This window comes from Mustela lutreola, chromosome 5, assembly GCF_030435805.1.
Source record: "Mustela lutreola isolate mMusLut2 chromosome 5, mMusLut2.pri, whole genome shotgun sequence".
Lineage (NCBI taxonomy): Eukaryota > Metazoa > Chordata > Mammalia > Carnivora > Mustelidae > Mustela > Mustela lutreola.
Genome location: NC_081294.1, coordinates 10,981,917 through 10,995,258, shown reverse-complemented (window position 1 = coordinate 10,995,258; position 13,342 = coordinate 10,981,917). Strand labels below are relative to the sequence as shown.

General features: G+C 41.3%; 1 protein-coding gene across 1 annotated transcript in view; it reads left to right on the top strand.

The window, feature by feature from the left end:
- The window catches only part of DNAH5 (dynein axonemal heavy chain 5), a 223,165-nt gene that overhangs the window by 170,172 nt on the left and 39,651 nt on the right, over nt 1–13,342 (top strand). The window contains exons 61-65 of the mRNA XM_059173668.1: nt 3,242–3,379; nt 7,021–7,156; nt 7,718–8,034; nt 8,608–8,763; nt 9,647–9,829. Of these exons, the coding sequence (XP_059029651.1) occupies nt 3,242–3,379; nt 7,021–7,156; nt 7,718–8,034; nt 8,608–8,763; nt 9,647–9,829 (930 nt within the window). The remainder of the gene's footprint in view (nt 1–3,241; nt 3,380–7,020; nt 7,157–7,717; nt 8,035–8,607; nt 8,764–9,646; nt 9,830–13,342) is intronic.

Genomic DNA, 13,342 nt, shown 5'->3' with positions numbered 1-13,342 from the left:
GCCTCTGGTGTGGTTGCATTCAAGTCCATGGGGAGAGCGAGTGACAGAAAGGCCAAGCACTCCAGGCTGAGTTGTGCAAGCCTTTAAGCATGGACTCTCAACAAGGATGCCAAGTCCACTGTAGGCTGCTGGATATTCTCCCTCCACAATGGCAACTTGGAAAAAAGACACATAGAAAACGATAGCATAGAATCCCCCAATAACATCCCAGATCTCCTGCCAGGGAATCTTATGACTGAGGCAGATCAACACACAGCTGGTGGCTGGTCTTGGTTGTAAGGTATGACACAGTACTCCCACTCTCCTCCTTTCCCGCTCAGGAAGGACATTGAATGTCATCTGTTCTTTAAGGTAATTGGAGAGTAGGCTTGTTTCCCTTTGAGTAATTGCATTTCTAGGCTTCATATGCACACTCGTGCCCTGTCCCCGGCCATCAGTGACCGTCTTCAGCAGACAGAGAGGCAAATACTTGCTTTGAAAATGGAATACCGGTGTCTCAAAGAGGGCACGTGTGGCCTGTTTGATTATTTTGCTTTTGTAGGAGTCCGATCTCTCTCAAGCATCAACTGAAATCCACTAACGCTTATAAACTATGTGAGGAACTTAATAAACATGATACAAATAACTTAGAGTGGAAAGAAGATAGGGATTGACTTGCAAGTCCCATTTCGTTTTCTGTTACCATACCAGGGTCATTTATTCAGTGGCTAAAGCCCCTTGGGGTCTTAAAGCAACTTAAAGAACAGAGGCTCATTTGGTTTAGGGAATTTCAGAACCAATGATTGATGTCATGCTGTCAACATTATGAATTTTGGGACCATTGGAGACTCCAGCGTAGCTCCAAAATGGGCCTTCTGATACTGGCTGAATTGGAACAGCCTTATCAAATGAAACGTGCAGGACCTCCTTCGCAAATTTTTCCAGTGAGTGAGCATGCAGTGTTTTTAAGGGAATTACTGTTGAATTCATGATGGACAGCTTTTATGTCACTATAACTATTCTAAAGAAAATGAGCCAAAATCAATGCTAAATAATGACCATTCTGAACAAGGTTTACATAAGAAGAAGGAAATCCACTCCCCTATTCTATGACATTTTAGCCTCCCCCTGGTCCTAGGACACCCTTGATCATGCAGTAGGAAGTGAAGGGAACACTGTCAGAAGGGGGAATGTTTTATCTGCTCCTAGATCCTCTGTTTCTCTTTCTGAGAAGTCAGACCCGGAAGTGACCTCCTAATGTCTTATGAGCTCCCAGGCCCCGGGAGCCTTGAGTGCATCAGGTCCTTCTGAATGTTCTGTCGTGAACAGAAGTGCAGTTAGAGCCTACACAGTCACTGCTTCAGAGAAGGCGAAGATGGAGGGAGTGCAGATTATTGCTGGGCAACTCTGCAAACGTATGCAACAACCCTGACCAAGGCCTCTGATTTTGCGTGTTCCCAGAGGGGCTTCCCTGCTTCTGAGTGAAGACAGATTAAGGACACTCCTTACACTCCAGCTGGAACCTCCTCAACACTAAGCAGTGACGAGGACCCTGAGGGGCTCTTCTCCTTTGTCCGGGGAACACTCCTGTCAACGGGCCAAGTGACATCTAGTAGAGAATGAACTTAAATACCAACTAATAGCAATTTAGACTCTGTTCAAGTTAATTATAATGAGATTTCTCCTTGAAAACCATGAAAACCAGTAAATATCCATTCACAGAAACAGGATGTTTATAACAATAGAGCCTTAAATACTCAACTTGGACAACAACATCTGTTATTTATTGGATTCTTGCTCTATGCCAAACACCAGTGGTAGGTGTTTACATGCATTGTCTTATTTAATCCTCTCTCACACACATCACAGGAGGTAGATCTTCAGCATCGTCATGGATAAACTGAATCTTACAGAATGTAAGCTATCTGCATGAAGGCCCATAGCTCCCAAGGCGAGCCGCTAGACTTGAAGGATTCTATGCCTTTTGGTTGGCAGCTTTTGAGATCTTCTTGAAAAGTTTCCTCAATTTAGAAAATTCTAGAAAATATTCAAAATCTCTGGAGCTGTGATGGTTTGACATCAGTGTGTTGCTTTAGAGAGTTGTTGGGCATTGTTAACTTGCTTTTCTTTTATATTTATGCCACAGCCACAGGTGTGGTTTACAGCAGACCAGAGAAGAACATGTCCCAAGAGTTAGATCCTTTTTAAAGTGTAGTTGTTAAGCCACGCTTTTGCCTGTCATTGGTCCTAGTAAGTTATAGAACTTGGGGTTTCCCTTAAAGAGTTATTCTTCCAAAATTTGGGAGCCTGAGGTTTTCAGACAGGAAAATTATTTATTTCAAAAAATTTTTTTCAAGGTAATCTTTTCTTCTGAAACACCCCAGAGAGAACGTGGCCCTAATAGTGGATTATCCCCCATGAAAGTCAATTTTAACATCTTAGAGACTTAAAAAGGAAAAATTTGATTCCAAAAAATTGTTTAAAGCATCTAAATTCCTGAACTGATTTCTATATCTCCTCTTTTGCTAATACTGCTTTTGAATATCGCTTTTGAGTCAAATTTAGTAGCTTCCTTAAAAATAAGTATTTTTAATTAGTCACAGATCAAGGTAACAATTCTTTTATGGAAGGCAAGCAATATAGAAGACTAGACTACAAGAACGACATCGAGATCACCACGGCTCAGAAAATCTATATTTTACCTTCAGTGAATAATTAGGTTCCGTTTTTTATCTAGTTTTAACATCCTCATCAATAGTGATGAGTCTTACTCGGCAGATGGTTCTCAATATTCATTTTTTTCTTTTCCTACAATAATCTTACAATGTTCTGTAGAGTACCTTTGTGCTTTTCATACCGCAATGCTCTGATCTAAGCACTGGCAAACTCCGGCCTGCAGGCCAAATTAGCTCACAACCTCCGTGTGTACAGCTTGTGAAATAAGAAGAATTTTTACATTTTTAAATGGTTTTTAAGTAAGTGCCTGAATAATAGCCTCAATTTTGCCCCTCGGCCCAAGACATCTAAACTATTTATTATCTGTCACTTGACAGAAAAGATGTGCTAACTTCGAATGAATTACAATTTTCTGCTTATAAACATTTATGTCAAGTCCACACTGAAATTTGGTCTTGACTTAATGCCAAGACTCTAGGGGAAGAGCAGAGAACAGGTATGAGCATGGCTGAGATCTCAGAAGAAATGCTGGCTGATTGGTTGGTTGTTCCTAGTCCCTCATTCAACCCGGGTATGTCCTGTGCAGGCCAACTTGGTGATACAGGAGAATCGTTACGTCTTGGCCATGCAAGATCTGCAAAAGGCCCAGGCTGAGCTGGATGACAAGCGTGCAGAGCTCGACGTGGTGCAGGCTGAGTATGAACATGCCATGACCGAGAAGCAGGTAACTCCTCAGCACTGAAGGGACGGTCATACGTTAATATGGCTACCGTAAACCCTTCCTTTGCTCCTTTCTTTCTCCAAGGGTTTGGTTCCCAGCAGGGATTGATTCAATGTATACATAGTACATAAACAACACTTCATCCTTCACTAAGCCCTGAGGACCGTGGTAAGAGGTCAGGATGGTCAGCCAAGATGGGCGTCTGTTCTGGAACATAAACATTCTGAGTCTTCTCATGGATGATGGTGAAAACAGCCCCTTGTGGAGCACTTTCTGTTTTTCAAATCATGTCTTCCCTCTTCATTTCATTTAAGCTTTAAATTGATCTTGCAAGGTAAGCAAGATGGCTTTTTAAATTGTCATTTTGGAGAAAGGAGCTGAGGTCCAGAGGACAGCTCCTAGTTGTAGGGCTGGGCAGTCAGAAGTAGATCTTGGTCTTCTGCTGTCCACTTCAGGCTTCTCTGCTGGACCAGTGTTATGGCCACATGGTTGCATCTGATGACAATGACCGTCTATGGTCTTCTCAACCTAGGCTGCAAATAGCAGCTGTAGAACCTTTCAGAATTTGGGTTCAGACACTTCTGGTTCACTGGGCAATAGGTTCTTTATCTTGTTTCTAATAATTCCAGCTCCATACGGACTTCTTTCCTTCTGGAAATTCAGGCAGCTTTAACACACAACTAATGTAGCTTAAGCTTCAGAGCTTCTCATGTGCACAGTGTCCTAGGCGCTGGGGATCCTGGGAGTTGTAGGTAAGAGGGAGACCCGGTTATGGTTGGCAAGTATTTGCATATAAGCATTTGGATAAAATGCCTAGAGATTTCAGACGAAAGGTACCTGAGTTTCTAAGACACCAAGACTTTTTTTTTTTTTTTAAGATTTTATTTATTTCTTTGACAGAGATCACAAGTAGGTAGAAAAGCAGGCAGAGAGAGAGGGGAAAGCAGGCTCTCTGCTGAGCAGATATCCTCATGCAGGGCTCGATCCCAGGACCCCGGGATCATGACCTGAGCCCAAGGCAGAGGCTTTAACCCACTGAGCCACCCAGATGCCCCAACACCAAGACTTTGTAGTGTTTTTTCCCCTCTCAGTCTAAACACACATTCACCTTGGTGTTTTGTATTTATGAATCTCTAATGATTTTCTTGAAGTGGACAGATATGTTAGCTTCTGGCCCTACAAAGACTGTATCTGGCTCTGGTAAATCCCGTGTTTGGTAAATAAGAGATAAAGGAAAAACTCTGTTCCCTTCCTCCTGCCGGCTCTCGATCTTCAGTGGTCAGGGTTGTGGTTCCCACTCTGATTGTCCAGTCTCTTACAGGAGTCCCAACAAGGGAACTTATGAATGCTCAAATTTTACTATGTGAGAATGTGTGATACTTCCACTCCTGAAAGCAAAAGAAGAGACTTTTAGAAATTTTAGAGAAGTAATTGTACATCACCTGTTGGGGTTTGTTTATTATGCTTTTGGGATTCACCTATCATCATCACATAAAGAGAAAATATACTTCGGAAACTATGGTGAAAGAGTGATCATTATTTGCCACGGGGGACACTCCCATCCATTTGGAGGCGCTACTGAATAGACTGGAAATATTTTAGGTCCCGTGTTGTTCTGTTTCAGTTGGAATATTTTTGCATCAGTTCGTTCAATATGCTATTTTGGATTTGAGCATCTCCTGCTTGTTAGGACCATACAAGAAGTGCTACTGTGAAGGCATGGCTCTGACTTTAAAACTTGTTTTGACAAATGTCAAATTTTTTTAAATTAAAAAACACAAAATCTGGCTGGGAGTCTACCTGCCTCCCCCATGCTGGAGTGAAGATGACCTTTAGTCATTCTGTGGCTCCTTCCCCCTCCATGAGCGCCATGCAAGTCCCGGGTGCTTACAGACTTACAGAAAGTTGGAGGGGAGCCTTGAATTCACAGTTCACCATGGTGGGACCCATAACCTCCAGCCCCAGGTCTCTGCTGTTCGCTGAAGGAGTGTGTGCCCCACTCCTCTCTGCACAGGGTGGTGCCTTTGTGGGGCCCACTTCCCTAGGCCTTTAGGATGGCTGGTTACCCCCCAGGAGCATCAACTGAGAGTGGGCTGGGTCCCTGCCCGAGGAACCCAGGGAAGTCTGCTCATTGCCCCAGCCAGGCTTGGAGGGAAGAGCTGCCCCTGGCTTCCGTACTCTCTGATGTCCGCTCCTCTCCATTCTTGCTGTTCCCATCCCCCAAATGAGCATGGGCTCCCAGAAAAAAAAATGCCAGAGAAGAGGGTCCTGGCCGTTTTCTTATTTGTGAGTGGGATGGGGAATTTGGGGAAGACAACTTAATCTTAAAAATATCTTTTACATGAAAAGTTAGTTTCAAAGGTAGGCAGAAATAAGTGATCTGTAGGGTCACACTTCCTAGCTGGCATCTTTCTTCTTGGGGAGAAACAAATAAACAAATACGGACAACATAGATGTGGGGGCACACCTCAGCTGGGCTTTGAGGTCTCCTGCAGTAACTCTGGGGGAAAGGGAACAGGAGAATAGAATCTCAGAGAACAAACTAGAATACGTATCTTGCTTTTGAAAAACACTGTGTTGTGTTATTATTACAGAAGCAACTCATGTTCTTTATGGAATATACGCATAGAGAATCCTGGAAATGAACACGAGAAGTATTTGCTCTTTTTCATTTCCCATCTGAACATCTTCCTTGCTTTACATATATTTTAAAAATATATGTAAAATATAACATTTAAATATATAACATAATTCAATGCATACTGTTTATAAATTAAATTTTTAACTTAGTAATTGAATATTTTCTTGATTATAAAAATCTTTATAAAATAATTTAATGGCTTCAGAGTATGCTTATTCCACGATAATTTATTTAAATGTTTCTCTATCATTAGACATTTAGCATATATAACATAATTATATATTATGTGTAACATACATATATGTTATAAATGAATTTCCAGTGACAGGTCCTATAGCTAAATCTTTATCTGTCCCCACTGTTATTTCATACATACACATTTTTACAAGTAGCGTTAGCAGTGGTTTTCAGGAGGAGGACCATTTGTTTTTAAGAATGGAGACTTGAGTGGCAACAGCATGTGAAATTCTGGTTCATGGTCTTTTACTGATGCACAGAGCACCAGAAAGGGACCTGCTGAGTCAGGTGTCCACGGGATCTGTGAGCAAACCTCAGAATAGCACAATCTGAAGATTAATATAAAGTTTCACTTCAAGTCAGAGGAGATGTGCACTTACATGAAGCATTAATGATGTGAGAACTTTAACAGGAGAAATATTCCTGATTTTCAAGTAGGATATGTATTTTACTTTAGTAAGTATGCTTGTATTTTATCTCTATTTTTCTTTATAAGGAACTCATAAATGACACAAATTTCTATTATCTCTTACTTATTAACACCTGGGGAGAGTGTGACCTGTGGGCTCAGGACCCTTGTAAAGGTTTAAAAGCTGGGCTTTGGCTAACACAGGCACACAGGAATTGAGTTTTATACTTCCTGTGAGATAAATGGCTCACAGGTCTCAGAAGGGCAGATAATATATAATGGTTTAAAATTATATTCCTCAGCCAGAGGCCATATTTTTCTGAACAGAGTTTTCTTCTGATTCTGGCCCTTTTTTAGACCTTGCTTGAGGACGCGGAGCGCTGCAGGCGGAAGATGCAGACGGCCTCCGCGCTGATCGGGGGCTTGGCAGGAGAAAAAGAAAGATGGACGGAACAAAGCAAAGAGTTTGCTGCACAAACAAAAAGACTTGTAGGTATGTAAATTCCTGTATTAATCAGATTACGTGTGGACTCTGTTAGGGCGTTAGGAAACTGAAACTTTAATCAGAATACAAACGAACCCTCTAGTCCTTCAAATTCCTGTGTGTATGTGTCCAGATGTTTCAGAAGGATGAATACCGGTCTGGCATCTGTGCAGTCCTTATTAGATAGATGTGCTATTGACCTTCAAAGGGTCACTTTCAAATTTTCCTGTGAGTCAATGGTCTTATTGACCAGGATCACTTGGAATGGAAGCTCTGTCTTCTCAGGATTTGTATCCCTTAAGCTCCAAAGTCATACTCTCACATCCAGCAAGAATCAAAATAACCTAGTTGATGATGCCTGTCAGGTGTTACTTGCCTGTCAGGTGGACCATTTGGACCTGTTTAACGATGATCTACTGCTTATTCACCAAGACATAGCAACATGTGGTCACGGTCTGGTTTCTGGAAGTTAGTTTAAAAGAGTGGTTGCCTTTAGAATATATTTAATATTCTGCACATTTACAAGGCTGATTATAAAGTATTTCAGTGGCATTCTGTTTTCTGTTTTAGGGGATGTGTTGTTGGCTACAGCTTTTCTATCTTATTCTGGTCCATTTAACCAAGAGTTTCGCAGTCTGCTGCTCAATGACTGGCAGAAGGAAATGAAAGTCCGGGAAATTCCATTTGGAGACAACCTAAATCTCAACGAGATGTTGATTGATGCTCCCACTATTAGTGAATGGAACCTCCAAGGTCTGCCAAACGATGACCTGTCCATTCAGAACGGGATCATTGTCACAAAGGCATCTCGCTATCCTCTGTTAATTGACCCACAGACTCAAGGGAAGATCTGGATTAAAAACAAAGAAAGCCAGTATGAACTCCAGGTAACTTGTGTTTGAGTCCATTCATGCTACCAAGAGGTTTTATTGCCACAGATGAACAAGAGTCTGAGAAGTAAGAAATAATTGAAAATAGTAGCTATTGTAATCCTTGATAGAGCAGTAACAGATACAAGTCTAAACTCTAATATTAAAATCTTTTCTAAAAATTGTGTTTACATTTGTATGGATCTCTACTAATGCCATCTTTTGAAGGTTTCAGATTCCCCTGTTAGAGCCTAAATCCTTCCTTGATGAACAGAGCAGTGTGGAGTTGTACCACACCATGTGTGTAGCACTGAACTAGGACGCTTCGTGATTATCCCATTATTATTTGTCACAAAAGTGATGGTGATGAGAAGACAGGTTGCCCTGGGGAATGACAGTTTGTAAAAGAAAAGAATGGAAACAGTTTAAGCTTGCAGTACAGTCTCACCCTCTATGGGTTCCAGATAAGGTTCTCTAAAGATCTCCGTATTTGTGTCCCATGATAGAATGCCCAGGCACCATTTAATGTCCGTTCTCTGTGTGTGTGACATCGTGATATTGTCAACAGCAACCTTTGGGTCTTGTTTCTAGATCACATCTCTCAATCACAAGTATTTCAGAAACCATCTGGAGGACAGTCTTTCTCTTGGAAGGCCCTTGCTTATTGAAGATGTTGGGGAGGAACTAGATCCAGCGCTGGATAATGTTTTGGAGAGGAACTTCATTAAGACTGGGTCTACATTTAAGGTAGGTTAAACCTATTGATAATAATGTGTGGAACCATTAGCACGAGGCCGGGTAAATGTGACATAGACATAGATGAAATTTTCTCATTAGGCAACAACTGAAATTTGAGTCATTGGAAGAGACATTTGCTTTTCTTTTCTACACTTCCTGAGTTTGGATTAAAGTTTTTAAGAACAGTCCTTTTAGAAATATCTACTTGTTTTGTGTGACAGAATCTGACTCCATTTTGATGATTGACTGTAGGGATGTCTTTCAAAACCCATCATGACCTTCACCCTCCCCTCCTGTCTCAAATCTGGGCAAGCTGACAAGAAAATGTGGAACTTTTGCCTTTGACAATGGTGGGAAAATCAAACCATACAATCCTCTGTTGATGCCCTGTGTGGGAACCTTTATCCCAGCCCAAGCTCCTAATCACCATAAAACCCGAAGACCGCTACTTTTCCTTACTCTCTCAATCAGTTTTTGGGACCGGTTGGGGACCTACTTTAATCTCTCTAGAAATCTCATTATATGAGTAATAAACATTTTTATACCCTTTGGTACATATGTGATGTCATCAGTTTTGATCTCTGAACGAAATTTTGGATGGGTTATCCATCTCACTTCTTCACGATCACACCAATTTTGGTGCTAACTTCTAATTTATGGTATATACTGGCTTACATTGAACTTCCTCCCTCCCTTCCTCCTTTCCACCCACCTTGCTTTCTTTCATCCTAGTGGTTTGAAGCCCTGTGAATGCCTAATGATGAATTCTTTTTCAGTATACAGAGATCTCCAGTTATATAATTACTTAAAGCAATGCTTGATCCTGTGCAGAGAAGGACACAGGAAGGTGTATGCATGTTTTATTACTTTTGACTTTATTTTTATAATAAAGGTGAAAGTTGGTGATAAGGAAGTAGACGTGATGGATGGCTTCAGACTCTACATCACCACCAAACTGCCCAACCCAGCCTACACCCCCGAAATAAGTGCTCGGACCTCTATCATTGACTTCACTGTCACCATGAAAGGTCTGGAAGATCAGTTACTGGGGAGAGTCATCCTCACAGAGAAGCAGGTGAGTGAAGTGTGACCACCTCCTTTTCGGCATTGTGTTACGATTCTTTCGTTGACGAAAATAATATGATAAAAGTTTTCATAGGATTAAGGCCCCCCTGCCTTTTATTCCTGTGGTTTTTTTTTTTTCCATTATTCATTCCCAGGTGTCTTGGGTAATTACTAACCGATTACCCTCTGTGTTTCATCTGTCTCATAAATCATATATATCCATTGATTTTGTGGAGCATAATGACGGGACTATGAGAATATCAGTCTCATGCCCGGCATCATTATTCTGGTCTTACATTGCTTCATTTCTCTGAAGAGTTTGCATGGTTGTGAGTTCTGTTTGCCTGTTAACTTTTAGGTTTCTAGGATACAGCTAGGTTTTGCTTTCATTCAATTCATTATTATGCTTCTGGAGTATAAAGTTAAGACTAGTGACTTCAAACCCCTGGGATTAAAAACAGCTAACAGACAACATTCTCAAGTCTTACTTGTTGCCTATATGAGAGAGCTGCATGTATGTTGTGACGGGACAGACATTTGTGACTCTGGAACCTCCCTGAGCACCTTCTGGAGGCTCTGGCTTGGTCACGTATCTGTTTTCTCTACTTCTATTTGGTGGAATAACTTAATGATCGATAAAAAATAGCCAATAATTTATAAACCTCCTTGTTTTGAGTCACCGGATTTTAATAAGACTGTTTGGGTAGAACTGCATGAACTCTAAGAGTTGCTATTGATTTTCTCCAGGAGCAACGAGAAGTCTACTTTATTTTATAGCCCCCTTTTAGACTGATTCAAGATTTATTTAGGTTAAAACCTTTGGCAAAATCTTTGGAATTTGTCCTTTCTATGATTTTGAAAAAACATTTTGTGTGTGTGTGCTTCATGCTTGGTCTTGGGAGTCCTTCTATATGTTTATCTCTTGCTTCTTCACCACTTTTCCCCCTCCCTCCTTTCCTTTTTTATGGGTAGTCTCTTTTTATTTTTTAGTTTATAGTGCATGAATCATAGAGTCCTATGGTTGGAAGTTTTATTAGGAGCATTAAATCTGACTTTGTAGATTCACGTAGTTAGTGACCTCAGAATGCCAGGAACTGAGGCCAGAGTTCCTACCACAGACTTGCTCCTGAAGTGATAGCAGCCTTCAGAATATGCGCTTCTTTATTTTGTGAGTCGGACTCGAGCTGGTTGAGGAAGCCTAGCACTGCCATATCCTTAGGAGCGACTGGGATTCTTCATCCGCCACATGCAATGTCGAGCAGGGAATCCCCAAGAGTCTTTGGGGCAGTGGCCAATACCCTTGTGTTAGGCTCTGCTTTCACCTGTGGTGTTGGCTTCCAGCAGATAAGGAGTCCCAGCAGCAGTTTGAAACATAGGCTTGTCTTTGGTTTTCTTACATTCAGCTGAGATGAATATAGTTTCCTTGGAAGAAATAATTTGTTCTGACAGATTTTATTTGCAGCAAAACAGCTCCAGCACTGAAGCCATAATTGTTCAAACAGAAGTTTAAGAGGATGCGAGGGGCACTTTAAACTCCTTTGGAAAGGCTTTCAACAGCCTTGAAAAGCCAATGTGGATCCCAGGCTGGGCTTTTTCTCCGCCCCCCCCCCCCAGAAAAGTGCCTTGAGTGTCTTGAGAAAACTACTCCTTTGCTGTTGTCTCATGATCAGAATCTATTCCAGGCTCCGAGTAGATAATTCTTGGGAAAAGTATGGCCATATGAATGGGACCCTCACTCTCTTAGAGTATTAGAGGGTCTTCCTACCCTGAAACACATGATTAGACAACACGTAACCTGTATTTTCTTCCCTCTAACACAAGGTCTCATGCATGAAGTGAGCTGTTGAACTTACTTTCGAAGGCTTTTCAGTAATATACAACCTGCAAGCCGCCTTTTCTTTTGTAGCATCTCGTCTTCCCCCCACACTCCCGAATTCACTCACATTGCTAAATCGCCTTAGCCTGGATGGTGGCAAGGGGGTCTGAGTTGGTCTCTGGTGCTTTCTGGAAATTGAGTAACTCATTTGAAAAGAGCCTTACAGGTTCAAAAAGTGTTCCTTTGACTTCTGTGACAATGCAGTCTCTCTGACTATGGTCTCTTCTTAGGTGATTACTGTGTATACTCCATCAGGATAACATGCTGTTCAGAGCCAAGGGTGGGTATTGAAAGCAGAGAAGACCCCGCTTAAGAAGCTGGTGTTGGAAGGCATCTAAGAAATTCCCTAACACATGAGCTGAAACCAGGTGTGGGTTCTCTGCAGTCAGGATGAATCCAACCTTTAGCGGTCTGTCGGTTCTTCTGAAAGGTGGCTGGGAACAATGACTTATGATGCCGGGGAAAGGCTATTTTTCTCTGAATCCATAAATTCACCAGCTGTCCAGTGTCTTGGAGATACTGGCAGTGAGGAGCCTTGTTATCACATGGGCTCTGGTCTCGTCAGTGCTCTGCTGTTAGACTGCTGGCTCTCGGGGTTTGTTGCCTTTCAGAAACAGATGCAAACCCCAGAGCACAGGAATGCAGGGAAGGCAGATTTTTAATGATTCTACATTTTCTGGGTGCTGCAAAGCAGTCGTTTTAAATGTGTGAGCTGTTCAAGGTCACATCAAGGCCATATTCAATTGTTGACCTGATGTACCTGTGAGTAGATGTAGGTAGCCTGCTGTTGTCACCAGAAGGCGAGGTATCAAGACCCTTTTAAACAGGCAGCAAACCAGTAGTTCTCTAGTAACTATCCTTAATTTTTTTTTTCCTTAGGTTCACTCTTACCTTGATCCCCGAGAACAAGACAGAAACTCAAAGAGAGCTATATAGTATTAGGCGAAAAATACTAATCTAGATTAATAGCTTCTATTGTTCACACAACACAAGGCCTCAGAGGTCACCTTGTTCAAAATCCCAGAGGAGACAACAGATGTTTGATTTATTTTAGGGGTGGAAGCACCCAAACTTGGTGGATCCAACAGAAGAAATAATTTAATGAGGATCCTTAAACAGATGTCGTTATCACCAGCTCATCGCTATAGAGAAAAATAAATCTGAATGCTATTGTTTAATCTTTCTATTTTAATTGCCATGTAAGGTACAAAAGGGAAGGATCCTTGGATGAAAGCCTGGGTGATCTCTTAGAACTGAAAGGCTGTCACCTGTTTCCTTTTACTGATTTCAAAACCGTAGTGACAGATGCAGTTTAGGTACACAAATATTTTTAGTTGTCATTTGCATCTTTGTTGAGCTACTTAATTTTTGATACTTTGATTAATACATAGTATGTTTCCTGATATTGTTCTGAATCACTACTGTACTTTCTTACCCACTTTGGGGATACTTTTCATATTATCAAAGTTTCTATAAAAAATTTAAATGGCAGCCTTAGTAAATAGAATACATAACACAAATGTTTACGTGTGTGTGTGTGTGTGTGTGTGTGTGTGTGTTTGTGTGTGTGTGTGTTGAGGTAATCCCTTTGATGGGAAAATGCTTATAGACAAAATGATTTTGATCAATTTTGCTCCTTATTATTAA